Genomic DNA, 19,999 nt, shown 5'->3' with positions numbered 1-19,999 from the left:
AGTCCTCAACTTCTTTGGCTGTAGAATGACAGGCATGTTCTACCTGAGCCATCAGGTAGCTGTCATCTTTAGAGCCCTGGGGCTCACTGGTGGGTCTCAAACCCCCCACAGTGTGGGGCATGGGACAGCAGGCAGTCCTTGGGTGTCCTCCCCAGACTTCATTCACAGCTGCTCTGCTTTTCTTCATGTGCATGATAGATTTCTCATGTTAACTTCTGTCTGAACTAAACAAGTTTGAAAACCATGGATGTCTCTCCAAGGGCCTTCCAGCTCTGACAGCCAATCCAGAGTCCTAATTCCCATTGCCCTGGGGCCAGGACTCAGGTCAGGCCAGGGAGGCCCAGGCCTACCCAGAGAGCTCAGTAATCAAGCTACATCATTGTCCAATGCAATGCTTTTTGAAATTAAGGCAAAAAAAAAAAAAAAAGACAAAATATCAAAACTTTGAAGGGAGTGTCAGTATTGCAGATGTTTTCCTTTGGCCTCAGATTCCAGCATTGCTTCCCTAGCACTGGTAGGGACCCCGTGAAGCACCCAGACTGCTCAGCCCACTCCAGGCCTCACTGCTGCCATGACATCACCGTGAGGGTGAAAGCGCAGAGTGTGTGGAGTGTCAGCACGCTGACAGGCAGGCCAGAGGTGCTCAGCATCTGTTCCTTTCCTTCCGGAACCACCGGAAGCAGGAAGGTGGTCTTCTCAACCCTGACTGCACCTTGGAATTCATCACCCCGGCAGCTTTTATCCCTGCTGCCCGGATCGCACCCTACAGCAACTATATCAGATTTTCCGGGATTGGGGCCAGACCTCAGTACCTTTAAAGCACCGCCCCGCCAGCCCCAGCCCCGCCGCCGCCGTTACTACAACATGCACTCAAGGTTGAGAACCCCTGCTTTAGAGAGGTTTAGAGCAGTGGTTACCCCGGCCTTGAGCGCACATTGTAGTATCAGTGCTTATACAGACCTCGCCACCTCTGAAACTTGACAGGGTCTGGAAGGGACTCAGGCACACAGGGAACCATGGGGACCAGGGCACAGCCTGCTGCCGAGCTCAGGAGTGAGTCCTGGGGCTCCCCATATACGCCCTCCACTCACAGCCTCCAGCAAAGCCTCTGAGGCCCACTGCTCACCCCTCCACATGGAGAGACAAGGCAGTCAGTGCCTTAGGAAGGCTGTTGGGAACTCAAAGAAAGAGAACCCTGGAAGCTTTGAGGAAATGCTGCCCTGCCCTCCGAGAACATCAGGGAGCAAAGGGCAGCTCCTGAGCCCGACAGCGGCCGTTCGGGGCTTGCCTTTCCTTCAGAGTGGAAAAGGCAAGAGGGTGAAGGCAAGTCCTCTCCAAAGAGGGGCCACTGTATAAAGCCGGCTGGTGGCTGATAGAGATGTCATCCTCTGCCTGTGGGGAGCTTCGCGTGGTAGATAATGAGTAAGCAAGCGGAGAAAGGGATGGATGAGGACCTCAGGAGACGGGGATGACGGAGTAGTGAGGAGATGAGGGGAAGGAGGGAGGGAGGGAGGGGAGGACAAGTAAGCTGACAGGCAGATAGATGAACGCATGCAGGCCCAGATGAAGAGTTCAACAGTTGAGTATATTCATGGAAACTTTGGGCTTCCCCGGGGGCTCATTCGGTAAAGAACCCGTCTGCAATGCGGGAGACCTGGGTTTGATCCCTGGGTGGGGAAGACCCCCTGGAGGAGGGCATGGCAACCCACTCCAGTATTCCTGCCTGGGGAATCTCATGGACAGAGGAGCCTGGTGGGCTACAGTCCACGGGGCTGCAAAGAGTCAGACAAGACTGAGCGACTCAGCACAGCACTAGGCCTTTGCTACTTTTAAGTGTGGTCCAAGGACCAGCAGCATCCGCATCACCTGGCAGCTTGTTCAAAACACACCTAAAACTAATACAATGTTTTATTTCAATTATATATCAATTTAAGAAAAGATATGTAGGCTCTCGAGCCCCACCCAGGTCTTGGAATAAGATTTCCAAGTGATTTGCATGCACATTAAAATTTGGAAAATACTTTATTAAAATATCAGTGTATCCTAACCCTAACTAGACTCTTTGTAATCACACCAATAACTTTCACAAAGATACCACAGCCCAAACCCTACCTCAAGTCAGTTAAATCAGAACTGTGAGGCTCAGGCCTGAGCGGTATGACTCTTGAATAGCTCCCGAAGTGATCCTACCATACAGCTGGGGCCTGGGGACCCTGGGGCTGGACGGAGCCGTGAGCAGCCTACGAAATCTTCAGAGAGGCTGGGTACCACCCAGACACACCCTCAGAGCTCAGGGTCTCAGCTCCAGCCCTGTCTTCTATGGAACACAGATTCTGCCTGGCCAAGAGCAGCCCTGACGGTGGCCCTGCCACTCTCCTCCCAGGGTGTCCGCCTTCCTCATCCCACTGGAAGGAGTTTCTACAGAGACAGTCCTCATCTGCACCCGGTGTATGGCCCAGGTGTCCCCGAGGGGAGCAGCCTGTCTTCTTCAGCCTCAGGGACCCCAGGCCTGGTGGCTTCCAGCCCAGGGACCAGCTAAGGTCCGCTGGGGTCGGAGGGACCTAAAAGTCAAGGCCTTCAGGTCCGGCAGTATTGTCAAGAGTCAAAGAAAGGTGTGGCTTCAAGTGTCAGCCTTTGGGGTCTTCCAGAATTCCTAGTGCCCAAGTGGACAGCTGATGACTGCAGAAGAGTTTCCTTTTTAGCCTGAATAAAAAATTTTTAATTGAAATAAGGTTGTTAACATCTCCAATCGAGAAGTTTCAGGTTTTAAAATTTCACAGGTTCTCTTGAAGAATCTGCAGATCTGGTGATACGTAGCAGGCCTTTAGAGGGACACCGGGCTGAGCTCCCGGACCTCCTCTCGCCTCACCTGTTTCGCTCCCTGCCTTGCCCACCCAGCCCTGGAAGTGCTTGACCTTAAGCCTCCAAATTCTGCTCCAACCTGACCCCTAGGAGAAGCTAGGGTCAGAGCGGATGCAGCACAAGGTGTCTGCCTTCAGGTCCAGACCCTGGACGCTCCTGGGGCCACACTCCAGACTGCCTCCTGGTCACCCAGAGCAGTGGGCTGCTTGCCAAGAACCTGAGGCTTACAGCAAGGCCAGCTTTTGTGAGAAATGAGAACTCGGTTTAATTGGACACGCTGTTCCATCCTCCTCCTGCCCTCTTCCTCAGCAGCCCTTCCCTGAAAGGAGAAACAGTCAGTGGCCAGTTCCGAGCTAAAAGTCATGGAGCAAAGTCTAAGGAGAGAGTCAAGGGCAAGCGGGGGCACAGGGAGGTATAGGAGAGGGCAAAGGAGGCTTCCACTTACAAGTCAAAGCCATGCGGGTGGCTAGGGAAGGAGGGCCGTGTGGTTAACTCTAGCTCCTCTGGGTTCCTTGAGAATCCCTTTTCCTTGCCAAGGGCGACTGACTTGGCAGGCCCGAAAAGGTTCGGTCAAGGTCATATTCAACTTGAGCTGGAGGTGGGGGGACAGAGACTGGGCCAGGGAAGGGGAAAGCCGGGTGAAAGAACCTACAGGCACCCCTCAGAACATCTGTGCCCGGGACTCTGGCCCCCGAGGCTCCTGCCTGCACCTGCCCCTTGAGCACAGAGCCGATAAGCGGACGGGTTGGCCTCCCCTGAGGGCGGGTGATGAGCTCACGAGAACACAGCGATGCTGCCACGCTCTTCCTGAGGTGAGACACGAGGCCTGAGCTGGGGGGCAAGGGCCAGGCAACCCCTCCAGGTCCCTGTCACTGTGCCTCTGGGCCTTCCTGGCCCCTAGTATTCCGGGAGGGATGTGGAGGTCAAAGGCCAAAGGATGGGAGGGTGCCGGGGCCACAGCCCCAGGGCCCTGGCTCATCATCAGGCTTCGGGATGGGGCATCGGCTGGCGGCGGCCTCCTCTTGGAGGCCGAGCTTTGCGAGATGCTGGAGACTGAGCGGGGAGGTGTGCAGAGCCGGCCTGGACGGGTGCGAGGGGTAAAGCGACGGAGTGGGGGCTCTGTCCACCTCTCGCTTCTGCTCAGGAATCCACGGGGCTCAGTGCAGGGTCGGGGCGGGGTTGGGGGTCTCCACGCTCCAGGGGGCGGCTCAGGACACGGACAAGCATGGAGTCTGGTTGCAAAAGCAGGCCAGGGGTGAGGGGAGGGGGCGAGGCCGCCCCGTGCCATCGGCTGGCGTACACACACGAGATGGGCACTCCCTGCTGCCCCCCTGGGGTGCCTGGGTGGGTGGCCGGGGGTCTCCTTGAGCTCGAATGCGGTGACTACAACACTGGGATCCATTTGTTGTCCTCATTGTAGAGAAAGGACTGCTTGCCAGGGAATTCCGGCCTGTACGTGGCTGTGGGGAGAAAGAGAGAGCATTGAGAAAGAAAAGGCCAGTCCTCAAGACCCTAACACTTGGCATCAGAGAGGGCGGGACCCCCTGATCAGGCCCCCCGCATCTGGCATCGTGGGGAGTCAGGGAAGTAGGGACTGGCCCAAGGTCGTTGGGCTCTGAAACTGGCCCGGGTGGGACTCAAACTCTGGTTTCCCACCTTCTTCAACTCACTAACTTCTTTAACAGAAGAAAATTTGCAAAGGAGTTGTATAAAATTTGAGGGGGGCTGGGGAATGAGGATAGCAATAGTCTTAAAGAAGCTGAGGGTCAGCTTAATGGGGTTTTGCTTTGATTTAGTTCAGAAATTAAAAAAAAAAAAAAAACTCTGAAAGCCATGACAACAGCAGCCAGGATCACTCAGGGCTTGGAAACCACAGCCTGGGGTGACTGGAAACTCTTACACTGATGCAGATTTGGTTCATGAGGGAGCCGCTGACGGGAAGCTTCCATGGCTGTCTAGGAAGGTCTGCATACACCGGAAGCCAAGAAGGCTGATATTTGCAAGTGCTTAGGCTGGGGGGGCCCTCAGGGAAGCCCACCTTGGCCTAGGGGAACACAGCAGCAGGAACCAGCCTGCAGCTGCACTCCAGGCACCGGCATGGAGAAGGTGCTCAGAGAAAGCTCCTAGAGGACCGGGCCAAACAGGGGCAGACCAGGATCCTGCTGTGCCCGGGGTCCTCCCGCTCACCACTCTCACGGCACCTTAGTACACTTGCCGAACTAAGCTGAGTTCTGCCTGGACTGGCCAAATGAGCCCAAGGCCGAACCTCTGCCATCTTACTGGCTTGATTATCACTATATTTCCAGGAACAAAGCCATGGGAATGACATTCTCCCTGTCCAGTCTACCTTACATTTTACTCACCTGTGTATGTGGAGGGATGGGGATGCTTTGGGGGGCTGGCACTGGACTTAAGTCATCTTTTCCTCCCTAGGGTGGGAGCCTCAGAGATACTCATTGAAAGACTGACTTTCGCAGGCCTGGCAGTCCCCGAAGTCCTGCCCACCAGCCCGCTTGTCAGTCCCCAATGCCATCAACTCTGCCATCGTGGGGGCCGTAAATGGCTAAAGAGCTCCACTGAGAACTACAAGTAGGTGAGGGGGGGCAGTGTAGACCACCCGCTGGAGCAAGTCCCCCGGCTGTCAGCTCTCAGGCAGATCTTGGTGGGGAGGGTAACAGGGTCCCACCACTCAAGCTCACCTGTAAGAGGGAGCGGAACTAGGTGGCTTGAAAGAGCTGCTCAGGTGGAGCCCTGGTTTATTTCAAGACAGACAAGGCATCGAGGGAAGAGAGTCTGGGTCTCAGCCTTGCCGCTTCTCCTCCTCGGGCTGTGACACTTGCTCTCTGGGCCCTCCCCATCTGGGAAGTGACCTCGTCAGATTAGAACCACAGCTTAAACATTTTTAAGAATGTGAACTTTTTAGACAAAAGCTGTGGCTCTTTCCCCCAGAAAATAATGCCTGCGTGCTCCAAATCTGCAGACAATTTCAAGTCACAGACCCACTACAGCCCACCTTTGTGCCTCTTGAACATTCCTGTTGTCGTTGTTTAGTCACTGAGTTGTGTCCAACTCTCGCGACCCCATGGACTATAGCCCACCAGGTGCTCTGTCCATTGGATTTCCCAGGCAAGAATACTGGACTGGGTTGCCACTTCCTTCTCCAAGGGATCTTCCCAACCTAGGGATCGAACCTGCATCTCCTGCATTGGCAGGCAGATTCTTTACCACTGAGCCACCAGGGAAGCCCCTGAATGTTCACAGTTCTCAGTTACAAATCCTTGGCCTGGATCATCAATAAGAGCCCTTTCACCTTAAAAAAAAAAAAACAAAACAGAAAACCTTTCATACTCTAAAAGTGTAAGCTGAAAAGTCTTCTCTATCCACTCTAACCCCTGTAAAGTGTTTGGCAAACAGCCTATAAATCAGTGGCATTTGATGGCCCAGGAATGACAAACAATTCCAGATTTAGTTTTTACAATCATTGAAGGCAGTCCTCTGACCTGGGCCGGGCATGCCTGGCTGGGACGGCCCCGCTGTCCACCGTCTGGTGTTGGACACGAAAGACGCACTGGAGATGAAGTGCTTGCGGGGCCCCGTGTAGTCCACGATCTCGTATTGCCCGGGGCCTGGCAGAGGTGGCTTCGGGGGCAGAGGCAAAGGCTGGGCAGAGAAGTTCAGGATGGGGTTTCTCCTTTAGAAAAGACAAATCGGGAAGATGTCACTAAGTCAGTCTATGGGGGAAGTGGCAGGTTTTAGCTGTAGCGCTGAGCCGTCTGCGAGAGGCCTGGATGCTGCGTAGGAGACCGGTTTCTGCTTCCAGCTCCACCGCCAGTGGTCTGGGGACCCTGGACTTCAGTCTCCTCGCCTGCACAAGGGCGATCGCAACAGGACCTATCCCATAGGCTTGTTGTCAGGGTTAAAGGAGATGACGCCCTTAACACATGGTGGTCAGGACAGGGCCCAGCACAGAGCGAGAGCTCGGTACACAGTGCTGCTGAGGATGGCCGATGTCATCGAGCTGATCAGAAAGGCAGACAGCATCAAAGCCATGGGCCAGCTCTGATCACGTGATCGTGCCTGGCTGGAGCTCAGAGTAAGGAACTGAGAAAGCTTCCCTTCGGTTACACAGCTGGCTGAGGGAGGGATTAACTTTTCCTTCTAAATCACACGCCCTAGGCCTTGCTTCAGCCCTTCACTTTAAGGCCAAACTGAAACGTGAAAAAAGTACAGCGTGGACGCACAGTGCACATTCAAGGAACATACTTTTTAAACGAGAGCGAGTTTTCTGGAAACCGCTTTTAAATTGCTCCAACTTCACGCTTCCTTCCCTCATCCATTCCTACAGTAAGAAACAAGAAGTGCCAAAGAGCACGTATATTTTAAGACTAACAGCTTTATTGGTCTTTCAATTTACCATCTAATTTTTAAAGGGACTTTTACCCTAGTGCTAAAAATTCTAAAAACACATTTGATCAGAACAAAAGCAGATTTACTGGAGATATAAACTGCTACGGACAAGCCCTGCTGGGGTTGGTTTCACTTATCCTTCTAAAATAAATGTAAACGTTTCTAAGTGGGATTAAAAATAACTGACATAATTTGCTGGGCACAGCAAAGACATGAAATAAACTAATATTTTAATAGGAAAAAACAAAAAAAGAACTAAGGCCTCACTTGGGCTTAATGGGAAGAACATCAGTAAACCACTTGTGACGCCTACATGGCCAGGAAACGGGACAGGCACCCGGAATTCCAAGGGTTTGCCTTCCCAAGATTAGAGGTTGCCCTAGCATTGATGTTTCACAAACATATTCGATATTTTTCTGGCAAGGCAGGAGGTAGGAGTGGAAAAATACTGGGTTGGAAATCAAGAGACCTCTGGATAACAATCGCCAACAATTGAGATTTCAGTTGTTTTTAGTTCTGTCTCCCCCTCCTTCAGGAAAGGGAGTCTTGTAAAGCCTGTTATTGAGAGAATAAATTAAAGAGAGATGGAACCTGTACCCGAACCCTCACTCTAATTCACTCTGAGACTGAGTCTCCCCATCTGTAAAATGAGGGGGTTGGACATGACAACCTCTAAGCTGTGACCTCCCTTTGGGCCTTGATTCAAAAAGTCCCACTGGGGCAGGGGATGTGGTTCGACCCCTCCCTGGGGAACTAAGATCCCACATGCCACAGGGCAACTCAGCCCAGGCGTTCCGAAGCCCATGTGCCACAATTAGAGAGTCCACAGCTAAAGAGCCAGTAAATAAAAAGAAAATAATAAAAAGAGAAAAGCACTCAGGTAATGAGCACAGGTGGGAAAAAAAACAAAATAAAAAACCCAAAGAGGTCCACTGGGTTGCCCAGGAATCCTGAGATTACAGTGAGGATCCCTCTACTCCCCCAGCCATGCCATAGAAGGGCTGCTCACTCCCACCTCGCATTTGCAACTTCTCCTTAGGTCTTTCACCAAAAGGTAGGAGAGGTTTCTCAGAGCCCTGAATGGCCCCAGGAGATGCACCCCAGCTTGACGTCAACCCATCCAAACAGAAGAGGGACTGGGATCCCCAGCGCTGGAATTCTGGTGCCCTTTGGCCAACATCTTCTGAAGAGAGGTGTTCTCAGACTCGGAGAACTATAGGCGACCTAGAGATGTCTCATCCAACCTCCTTCTTTTGCCAAAGAAGTTGGGGCCCAGAGAGAGGAAGTAAGTCACCTGATATGACAGAGCGGGTGGGGAGTCGTGCGGCTTTGCAACCCAAGTCTTGATGCCCTGCCACGTGCAGAGGGCCTCTTGGCAGTGGGGTGTTTTTGACTTTCGGAGTCACATAGGCCTGAGTTGGAACGCCAGTCAGCCAAGTCCCTGGTCCTCTCTGTTCCCCGCTTATAAGGGGTTGGAAGACTGGAGAGAAGCTATGTCAGGACCCTAGCACAGCGCAGTAAAAGGAGTCATTGTTATTACTACCATCCCCTGCAGTACCACTGCCTGCCGCCGGATCCCACACGGACAACAGAGCCTCCGAAAGTGAGGTTAGGGGACCCCTCGCTAGAGTTACCTTGAGGCAGGGTGGACACTCCCATTGCCGGGGGGTGGAAGGGCTGCTGTGGGCAGCCTACTTGAGGCTCACATCTTGGGATGGAGGAACAGCTGGCTTGGATGCTTGTATTTAGAATAAAGGTGGCCATGGGGAAAGGAGGAAAACTACATTGCCTCCTGGAGCTTGGGGGAGAATGGATACGTGTATATATATGGCTGAGTCCCTTTGCTGTTCACCTGAAGCTATCACAACATTGTTTGTGAATTGGCTATCAGTTCAGTTCAGTTCAGTTCAGTCGCTCAGTCGTGTCCGACTCTTTGCAACCCCATGAATCGCAGCACGCCAGGCCTCCCTGTCCATCACCAGCTCCCAGAGTTCACTCAGACTCACATCCATCGAGTCAGTGATGCCATCCAGCCATCTCATCCTCTGTCGTCCCCTTCTCCTCCTGCCCCCAATCCCTCCCAGCACCCCAGTACAAAATTAAGTTAAAAAAAAAATTAACTGAAAACAACCATAGCAAGAAGCTAAATTAGTCCATGAAGTTTGAAGATGAAGATAAAAGTCTTAACAAAGTTTGAACTTCCCCCAGATCACACCTCCCACAGGGCCAGGTGACATCCCAGCCTTGCTCACTAATGTCAACACCACCCAGGGCTCATTTTGAGGGAAAAGCTTAGCCCAACCACTTCTACCAGGTCTAACCTGAGGCTGGGCTATGCCACTAGCCATTTTTGGGAAGTATATACATCTTTATATATTAGGAGTTGCCTGTATAGCATATACATTTATGAAAAATAAAAATCACAGATGTGCCTAAAAAAAAAAAAATACATTGCCTCCTTTCTTTCCCTCCAGTTTGCATGGAAGAACTGATAATATATAGTGTGATCCACCACTCTCGCCTTATAAATAAAAGCTGGAGTCTAGTTGTTCTGAGCACCTTCAGGAGTTTGATGAGTGTGTGACTGGCATCATGATTCCTCGAAGTTAGAGCTGGAATGGGCCAACCGCCATATGAGGTCACCCCGTGGGTCTGGGTCAACCCGAGCCCAATTCTTTGAGTAGACTGAAGTGTCTACCCTCCTGACCAGCGATGGCCTGCAGGTGGCTGGGCAGGTGGGATCAGTCTCTCACCAGATTCTTGCTGAGAGTGAGTGAGAGCCGTCCTTCTCCCACCCCTCCATCCACTTGTCCAGGAGAGGCTTGACCCCACCAACTCAACTTTTGGATCTCTGGAGAGTGTCAGCCCCATATATGGCTCTGTGCCAACACTGTGGGGAGTCCAGACTGTAGTGGGCTAAGCACAGACCCTGAATGCTCCACTGTTAGTGACAGTCACGACTGCTGATGACTCAAGGCAGGACAGGCTGCACTCAGACAGGCTTGAGTCTGAATCTCCGCCTCCCCATCCACTAGCTATGCATCCTTAGAAAAGTCTCTTAACCTCCCTAAGCTTGAATTTCTTTATCTGTAAAGCAGTAGATAATAATACCTGCCACCCAGGGCTGTTATAAAGATGAATGAGTGCTGTTCAGTTCAGTTCAGTCGCTCAGTCATGTCTGACTCTGAGGCCCCATGGACCACAGCATGCCAGGCCTCCCTGTCCAACACCAACTCTTGCAGCTTGCTCAAATTCATGTCCATCGAGTCGGTGATGCCATCCAACCATCTCATCCTCTGTCATCCCCTTCTCCTCCTGCCTTCAATCTTTCCCAGCATCAGGGTCTTTTCCAATGAGTCAGTTCTTCACATCAGGTGGCCAGAGTATTGGAACTTCTCTATCAGTCCTTCCAATGAATATTTAGGACATTTCCTTTAGGATGGACTGGTTGGATCTCCTTGCTGTCCATGGGACTCTCAAGAGTCTTCTCCAACACCACAGTTCAAAAGCATAAATTCTTCCCTGCTCAGCTTTCCTTATAGTCCAACTCTCATATCCATACATGACTACTGCAAAAACCATATCATTTTTCTAAAACATGAAATGTTAGAATAGATTCCAACTGGGTGAATCCAGAAATCTCCCCTAGAAGAGTTAACATTTGCCCTGGAAAGTCATCAGGGCTTCTTTGGGTAGAAAGTGTGGACACACAGCCATGCTCAGCGTGTGCACACTCAGCCATGTCTGGCTGGCTCTTTGTGACTCCATGGCCTGTAGCCCTCCAGGCTCCTCTGTCCATGGGATTTGCCAGACAAGAACACTGGGGTGGGTTGCCATTTCCTACTCCAGGGGATCTTCCCAAAGGGATCGAACCCGCGTCTCTTGTGTCTCCTCAGAAGGGGGCATTTCCTACAGAGGAAAGAGCAGGTGCAAAAGCCTGGAAGTGGGACAAGCCAGGACTGGGCACAGGGAGGCGGAGGCTGGGGCCCTGGACTGCCTTCAAGCCTCCATCCGCCCGTCAATTCTGGGTTGTTCGCTTGGGCTTCTGACCATCCCCCTTACAGACCCTGATGGGAGTGACAGGAAAACTCCTACCCATGGCCTCTCAAAGCCACCTAACTCCCAGCCGCCTCTCAGAAACACCCGGCACAGTACCATCCAACAATTCCACGCCTTGCCCTGCTGGTCCTTTTTCCGGGAGCACCTCCTTTCCCCGGGAGCTCTGACCTCCTCTTCGCTTCTCATCTCCTCCAGGGAAACTCTCCCAGCCACTTCCCTCTCCATTTCCCACCTTCCTTCCCTGGCTCCCCAGAGGAGCATGGGTTTTGGAGTCAGACCTGGCTTCTCTGTTCCACCGCCTGAGTGAGTCTGCATCCTCTGTGAACTCTGTGTAACCATCCTGACCAGTGGGGGAGCTGGAAAACACCAGGCAACGTGAAAGCTCTGAGCACCGTGTGGCTGGCCCCTCAGTACATGGCAGCCATTCTTCTCTGCAAGAAACACACTGGCTTTCCTGCACTTTTGACTTTCCTAGCTCTCTATCAGAGGGGACGGGGCCTTATGAGATCCCCTGGAGGAGGGCACGCCAACCCACTCCAGCATCCTTGCCTGGAGAATCCCATGGACAGAGGAGCCTGGCGGGTTACAGTCCACAGGGTCACAAAGAGTTGGACACGACTGAAGCGACTTAGCACGCACGCCTGGTGTCTTATCCATCTCTGAGGCCCTGGTCCCTATTCCTGAGAACATTTGCCTGACTGCAGAGAAAAGCAGGGGGGTTGAAGCAAGCAGGGGAGCCCAGGCATCTGAACCCCACCTGACAGTTTTACCGTCATCCGGGCTGGTCCTTCTGTGTCACTGTGGGGCTGGGCAAATCGCTGGGGGCAGACTGGCTCGATCCCAGGGCAGCCACAGTGCACTGTGACCAGGGCTTTTATGAGCCTCATCACCAACTGATAAAAGCCAATCTGGTTCTGCCCGGTGGAAAGAAAACATCTATCAAAGGCTCTGAGTTGGCCACAACTGGATTAAGTTGTGTTTGCAGCTTCCAGTGTGAGCTATTTGCAAATCACCCTGAGAATAATGAATGTCTCCCAGAACGACTCAGCAGGTCACTGGGGGAGGGCATCGGAGACCCTCGGGACACTCCCAGGCACAGAGTCACTCTGCCTCAGGGATTCCCAGGGTCGGGAGGAATAAAGGGGCAATTTTTTCTCTTCATTAAAGGGCAGCCGATTGCCTCTAGGGTGGAATGTGGTATCTGTTTAACAGGGTAGCGGGTGACAGATTACAGCCGCTTGGGAAGAAGCATCCCATATCTAATTGAAAATCCCAGGGGAACTTTAGGTGGGTCCAGCGTAATTACCCAAATTGGAGCAGGGCCAATGGGGCTTGATTCTTCGGCTCTGGCTGTGACAGGACAGCGTGTCTGAGCAAAACCAGTGGCTTAAAAACTCCAGGAAACAGATCAAGGGTTAGAAAGATGTCAGTGGGTGTTTCACCTGCTTGCTGGCGTGAGTTGAAGGCAGCACCTAGGAGGAACTATTTTGATCTCCAAAAAGCCCTCACCCTGACTCACCCTGAGCCCTTGAGTCATCACTGTGACAGATGCTGAAGACCTGAAGAAATGAAGCCCTAGCTGACGCCCCTCCTCCAAAGACCCCCTGGGAGCTGCGACATCCTCTTAGCTTTTGAGTCAGCAACGTGGCCATGGCAAAGAGATGCTTGGTGATGTGTTCTGCAGCTGAGGAGCCCAGAAATGACCACACCAACACCCCTCTAGCCCTGGCATAGCATCTGCCCTGCAGGGCCACTCGAGAAACATCAGGTGAGTGTAGAGGACTCGCTCGCTCACACATTTCAATAAAAATACAAGCCACTCATAGAAAGCTTATAGTGTGCCAGAACTAGTGAATTGCGTGGATGGACAAAGGAGCCTTGTGGGCTCCAGTCTATAGGATCGCCAAGAGTCAGACATGACTGAAGTGACATAGCATGCCTGCACAAGCCCATTACAAAGTGTCAGCTCAGTTCAGTCGCTCAGTTGTGTCCAACTCTTTGCGATCCCATGGACTGTAGCACGCCAGGCCTCCCTGTCCATCACCAACTCCCGGAGTTTACTCAAACTCGTGTCCATTGAGTCGGTGATGCCATCCAACCATCTTATCCTCTGTCGTCCCCTTCTCCTCCTGCCCTCAATCTTTCCCAGGATCAGGACCTTTTCAAATAATAAAGTGTTCTTGCCCCAATTCCCAGAGGGTGAATTTGAATTCCCAGGGAGTTAAGTGAACCCCAACCCTGCCCCCAGCCTCCCAGGGGCTGGTGATCGGGAAGACAGGAGTCTCAGGGGCCGAGCCCCTGCCTATGCTTATGCCCACGATGCCACAGCCTCTTCAGCCCATTCCCAGCTCAGGAGGCCAGCAGGGGTCGGTGACATGGGCTCAGCCACTCCCGCGAGAATGACCATCTCCCCTGTCCTTTCTGCATCCTGAAGAAAGCAGAGCCCAAAATACCATTTTTGCAAACTGGAACCCCACCCGAGAACAGGGAACCATGCACGTGGCAGCAAGAGAAATAAGGACAGGCCCCCCACGTCCTGTTGCATGCACGTGACGCCCGGGCTTCCGAAACAGAGACATGGTGACGATGCTCAGATTCTCCACCGCTGCCCCACGCAGCCCCGGGGATCTGCGTATGAGGAGGCTAGGTGGAGCAAAGTCTCAGAATGTTGATGGGGAGGAAACAGCGCAGACCTTCTCTGGGGCCTGGCAACCCCAGGACAGGACAGGTGCTCCTTCCTCTCCCTTCTCCTCAGGGTCGCAGGAAAGGAAACAGAATTTGAACGTGAGAGACTGGAGTTTCTATGCTCCTAAAATGTGAGAGACTGGCATTTGGATGCTCCTGAAATACTACCATATCCAGCTGTATCTTTTCTTTTATATTACATCCCTTTCTCCATCATCCGCCATCAACAGATGGATGCTATTTTGAAATAACCAACAACATGCTTTAGTTTTATCTCTTTGCTTTAAAAAATAAAATGATTTCTCGATTTCACCCTTTCCATGTCAACTCAAAAGGATATCCCGGACCTTCCTCTGTGGGTCCAGGCTGGCTCCATGTTCACTGTCCCCAAATGCTCTCCTGAGGGACAGACACAGTGAGCAAAGCTGGGGTCATGGAGTGTCAGAAATGGAAAGATTTCCCCTCTTTTCACACATGGAAAAACAAAGGCCCAGGGAGGCACCGAGGGCAGCCCCCGACCCCAGAGCCTGCCGTAGAAACTGGGGTGCCATCCAGTCACCAGGGTGAACCCAAGTTTAAGAGACACTGGGTCTGACGTGTCCCTTTACTGCAGGACTTGTCAGAGCCTTGAACAACTTAGCAGACCTTCTCAGAGCCCTTAACAAGTTCGTGTGCACTGTGATGCCGCCAGGGGCAGGAGGATGGTGTGCAGCGACTCCTAGGTTTAGTGAGCAAGCATCATCCATTCAGGAGGCATCACGGAGAGCCAGTGGGCTCCAGAGCCACCCCGGACATGCCAGCAACACTGCACTGACCCTGCTGGAAAGACAGACCTTGAGGATGTGTGTGGCCACACAAACTCGGGGCCCACACCACCCCGCATTTGGGCGTACATTCCTCTGCCCTGCTCTGGAGTTGTTCCTGGAGAGCCTGGCTGAGGAATGGAGGGTGTTCTGTTCCCCTGAGCTCCCCCACAGCCTCCAGCTCAGCACCAGAAACAGCTAGGGCCTGCGGACCGACAGAGGCAAATGCCATAAAATGAGACTGTTTCAAACCACTCGTCCAAAGTCGAACGAAGGTCAAATGACACAGCTCTGAGGAAGACGTTAATCGTCCAAAGTCGAACGAAGGTCAAATGACACAGCTCTGAGGAAGACAGTTAAGCGTGCAGCACTCTCCCCTCTCCTCTCGTCGGTTCCCTGAAGAAGCTTCCAGAGTTGGGATGGGGGCTTGAGCTGCCACGCCACAAAACAACCACCGCCTCTACCCTCACAAATCCCCTCTGGGATATAGCAGAATAGCTGCTGTAATAAGAAGAGTGAACTATTTTCAAGCCCTTTCTTATCTAATCCACACAGCTTCTTGTGCTTAGTCACTCAGTTGTGTCCAACTCTTTGCAACCCCATGGACTGCAGCTCGCCAAGCTCCTCTGTCCATGGGGATTCTCCAAGCGAGAATATTGGAGTGAGTTGCCATGCCCTCCTGCAGGGGATCTTCCGAACTCAGGGACCGAACCCACGTCTCCCGAATTGCAGGCAGATTCCTTACCGACTGAGCTACCAGGGAAACCCAAGAATACTGGAGTGGGTAGCCTATCCCACTCTTTGCGACCCCATGGACTGCAGCCTGCCAGGCTCCTCTGTCCATGGGGATTCTCCAGGCGAAATATTGGAGAGGGTTGCCATGCCCATCCCACTGGGGATCTTCCCAACCCAAGGATCAAACTGGGGTCTCATGCATTGCAGGCAGATTCTTTACCAGCTGAGCTACCAGGGAAGCCCTGGTTCTTATCTGCACTTAATTACATGGAGACATGGAGGCTCAGGGAGGAGGAGTTTCTGCTAGAGACGGAGCTGTGATTCCCACTCAGGTCTGCTAACCCTGAAACCTGCCCTCTTGCCCACTCCATTGAGGGGCAGCATTGCACAAGCCAACCCGGAGGCAGGGAGCCCCTGACATTTGGAAACAGCCTGTTCCTGGAGACTTTCCTTTCCCGGTCCCAAGTCTTGCAGCCTGTGAAGAGTGTCAACATACAGAACCCCATATCCTTAGGGCATCAGGGACTTAGCTGGTGGGCTCCATCTGAGGTCTGAGTCCCAGATCCAGGCCCTGGGTTGGACACAGCAGGCTCACATCTTGCTCCTCTCCCTGACCCCTGACCCCTTGTCCTGGGCTGATGGTCTGATCAGACCCAGTGTTGCCAGTGTTCCTGGGCTGCCCACCCTCTCTGACCCCCTGTGGCATGGGCCCCACCAGCTGCCTGACCTCTCTGGAGGTTCCCAGGTGGCTACCCTTAGTCCCAGCCCCGCTGGTCAGCCCTCCCTACAATCACTGCTGCCTGGAGAGAATTATGCAGGGGTTCGGACTCAGAAATGACAGGATGACTGACCTTGATGGTCTTAGTTCTAGAAGTTCTAGACCCGTTTTGAGGAATATTAAGCCCTGTGAATTTCTGAGTCTCTGAGGGGAAAGTAACATTAAATGTATGGGAGATTAAAAACAGTAACAGAAATCCCTGTCAGCACTTTCAAAATTTGTTTTGAGTCACCATTTTTACCTACTATGTCAATACTTGTTTTTCAATCTGAAAGCAACATTCAGATAAATTATCCCCACTTTACAGTGGAGGGCATGGAGGCTCAGAGGGGTTAGCGCAGGGCTGATGGGCACACAGCACAGAAACTGCAGAGCCAAGGTTCAAATGCAGCAGGTCTAACCAACTCTAGAGTCTAGGCTTTTAACCTATCAGTACAAAACTATGAGAGCATCATTGCTCCCATATATCCTGCCACCCTAGTGGAGATTTTCTAAAAAATAGGATAATATCAGCACCAGGGGAGTACAGCACTGTGGGGAATGTTGGACGATCCAAACAGTCCTGAGCCTGAGCCCCAGAGGCACCTCCTTTTAGCTGTGTGGACTTAGGCAAGCCTCTCAGCCTCTCTGAAGCCTGACTTCCTTCTCTTTGAAGCTGAAACAATCATTCCTACAATAGAGTTGTCATGATCTTTGAAGATGTTAAGTTCCTGGCACACAATAGTTGCTCAATAAATACGATGCACTCAGCAAGTAGTTCCTGAGCGCCTGCTGTGTCAACAAGGGCTCCATGAGAGCTGCCCAGCCCGTGTCTGCCAAACTGTGACGCCCTCCCTTTCCCCCCATGTTAGGGTCCTTCCCCAGAAACACCTTTCAAAAGAAAGATCAGAATGATCAGGACTCACGGGATCAGAGTCTTTTTTTGAACTTTAGGATGACCATTTGGGTTGTAATAACCGGGTCCTGGGCCTGTTGACGTCAGCTTTAATCCACGGTCGGTTTTTGATTTAAAACAAGACATCAATATCTTTGGCGACTGCTTCACAAGGGATTCGTTGACATCATAATGCCCTGAGAGGAAAGAAATTTTAAGACAGAATAAAGAACCCTTCTCAAATAAATAAAAAGCGGTGCCTTACGCCTAAGAATGCATTTAATGACTCTAAGGCAGTATCGCTCCAGGATGGCCAAGTAATAGGGTCCGCCTGGAATAACTGAAAATAACATTCACCATTTAGAGAACATGTGTCCATGCAGCACAGACTTAACTCATTTAATCCTCACGGCAGCCCTGCAAGGTGGGTGTTAGCACATTGATTCTGAGCATGAGGAAACAGACTCACAGACATTCAGTACCTTGTGAAAAGACATTCATCTAACAAGAGGCTAAGCCTAGCGTCTTCCTGTATAAACTAAGGACAATAATTCTTCCAACAACCGGGAGGCTATGGTAGTAAAAGAACCTTTTAGGTTCCTGGAATGTGGTAGTTGTTCAGTAACTATTATGCAGTTTGTTGTTGTTATTTAGTTGCTAAGTCACACCTGACTCTTTTGGGACCCCATGAAGTATAGCCTGCCAGGCTCTTGTGTCCACGGAATTTTCCAGGCAAGAATACTCAAGTGGGTTGGCACTTCCTTCTCCAGGGGTTCTTCCCAACCGAGGGATTTAACTTGTGTCTCCAGCACTGCAGGCAGATTCTTTACTATTGAGCCACCTAGGAAGTCCAGTAATTCTTAATTATGTAATTCACAAATATTTGTTGAGCACCTTCTGTGTGGACCCAGAACCATCTGCCTTCAGTGTCCACTCATTCCTATAATACCCTGTCTCAAGAAACTGTGTCAGAAGAAAAGTACATTGTGCACATGCTATAAGGAAGAAGAGAATGATCTGGGCCGAGGTGAAGAGGGGGCAGTCTCACCCCTAAGGAGCTGGTGGATGAGTTACTTAGTTGTGTCCGACTCTGCGGCCCCACGGATTACAGCCTACCAGGTCCCCTGTCCGGTGGATTCTCCAGGCCAATACTGGAGTGGGTTGCCATGCCCTTTTCCAGGGGATCTTCCCCTCCCAGGGATCGAACCTGTGTCTCCTGCGTCCCCTGCAGTGGCAGATTCTTTACCACTGATCCACCAGGAAGCCCAAAGAGCTGGCAGCCCTGTAAGTGGGTGCAGGCATTTCGGGCTGCCAAGCAGCACTACTAGGCAAAGGCCCTCAAGATGCTGCACACTTTAAATATACATGTATTTTGATACACAAAAATATATGAAAGAAAGTGAAGTCGCTCAGTCCTGTCTGACTCTTTGCGACCCCATGGACTGTAGCCAACCAGGCTCCTCCGTCCATGGGATTTTCCAGGCAAGAGTACTGGAGTGGGTTGCCATTTCCTTCTCCAGGAGATCTCCTGACCCAGGGACTGAACCTGGGTCTCCTGCATTGTAGGCAGACGCTTTACTGTCTGAGCCACCAGGGGAGTCATAAAATATATATATATATATATATACTTATTTGTGTCAGGTCTCAGTGGCATCACATGGGATCTCAAGCTGTGCCACACGGACTTTCCAGTTGTGGTTCAGTAGCTGCGGGCTCAGGCGTACTTGCCTCGCGGCACATGGGATCTTAGTTCCCCCATCAGGGATCGAACTTGTGTCCCCTGCATTACAAGCCAGATTCTTAACCTCTGGACCACCAGGGAAGCCCTCCAAGATGCTGCACACTTTGACCCTGGTTTCCCATTACTTGGAAATTGAGAAAATTATTCAACATGATGGAAAAGCTCTAAGCCTAAAGGTAGACAGCACAGCAGTAGCTACAGTGTGAGAAATGGTGACGAGCCTAAAGGTTCAAGTACAAGGCCACAGTTATGGGGAAAAAGCCCACTCTGGTGGAAATACCAGCCCTGCGAGGGGTAAATGCAATGACCGTGAGACCCATGGCAGTGTTCTTGAAAATCAAAGTGAGAGAAAACAAGTAAAATAAAGCCTAACAGTCTATACTGTACTATATCAATGTACAACTGGATACACATAAATTAAAAATAGGTGGGAACCCAGAAAAGTGGGGGAAACTACACTAATGGTGGCATTGTGCATGCAAAAAATATTTGAAACCCTTCTAAACATCCTAAGGCTAATTTTGTTTTAAATGAAATCAACTTTTCCACTGCAAGATCACTGAAAACAGCAATATGGGATCTATTAGCAAGATTTTACTTAAATGGGAATAGTGGTAGCAAAAGTGAAGGGAAGAAGAGTCTTCATGGAAGCAGGTGGATAGATTATCTCTGTGCTGAAGGGCAATTTGGTCACAAATATCAAAAACCTTAAATATTTTACATACCTTTCGACTTAGCAGTTTCACGTTAGGCAATTTATCTAAGGAAATAATCTCAATTGTACACAGGTGTGAGCTACAAGGATGTTTGCTCCCACTCTATTTATATGAGTAATCAGTTTAAAACAACCTAAATCTCCAACAAGGGAGCATTTTTTCCCTTAAGTTATGGTACCACTGGATACTGGAATACTACATGACCATTTGGGCTTACCGGCTGGCACTAGTGGGAAAGAACTCGCCTGCCAACGCAGTAGACCAAGAGACATGAGTTCCATCCCTGGGTTGGGAAGATCCCTTGCAGGACGGCATGGAAATCCACTCCAGTGTTCCAGC

General features: G+C 51.4%; 1 protein-coding gene across 8 annotated transcripts in view; it reads right to left on the bottom strand.

The window, feature by feature from the left end:
- Positions 1 to 2,003: 2,003 nt before the first annotated feature.
- Positions 2,004 to 19,999, bottom strand: part of STPG1 (sperm tail PG-rich repeat containing 1) — a 63,785-nt gene continuing 45,789 nt past the window's right edge. For 6 of the 8 annotated variants that reach the window (XM_024978030.2, XM_059876823.1, XM_005203256.5 and 3 more), the window contains 3 exons: positions 17,235 to 17,400; positions 6,363 to 6,553; positions 2,004 to 4,322 (listed from right to left, as the gene is read on the bottom strand). In XM_024978030.2, coding sequence (XP_024833798.1) covers positions 4,246 to 4,322; positions 6,363 to 6,553; positions 17,235 to 17,400 — 434 coding nt within the window. In that variant the 3' untranslated portion in view covers positions 2,004 to 4,245. 8 annotated transcript variants of the gene reach the window in all.

Source organism: Bos taurus, chromosome 2 (assembly GCF_002263795.3).
Source record: "Bos taurus isolate L1 Dominette 01449 registration number 42190680 breed Hereford chromosome 2, ARS-UCD2.0, whole genome shotgun sequence".
Lineage (NCBI taxonomy): Eukaryota > Metazoa > Chordata > Mammalia > Artiodactyla > Bovidae > Bos > Bos taurus.
This window is presented reverse-complemented; position numbering and strand designations above follow the sequence as displayed.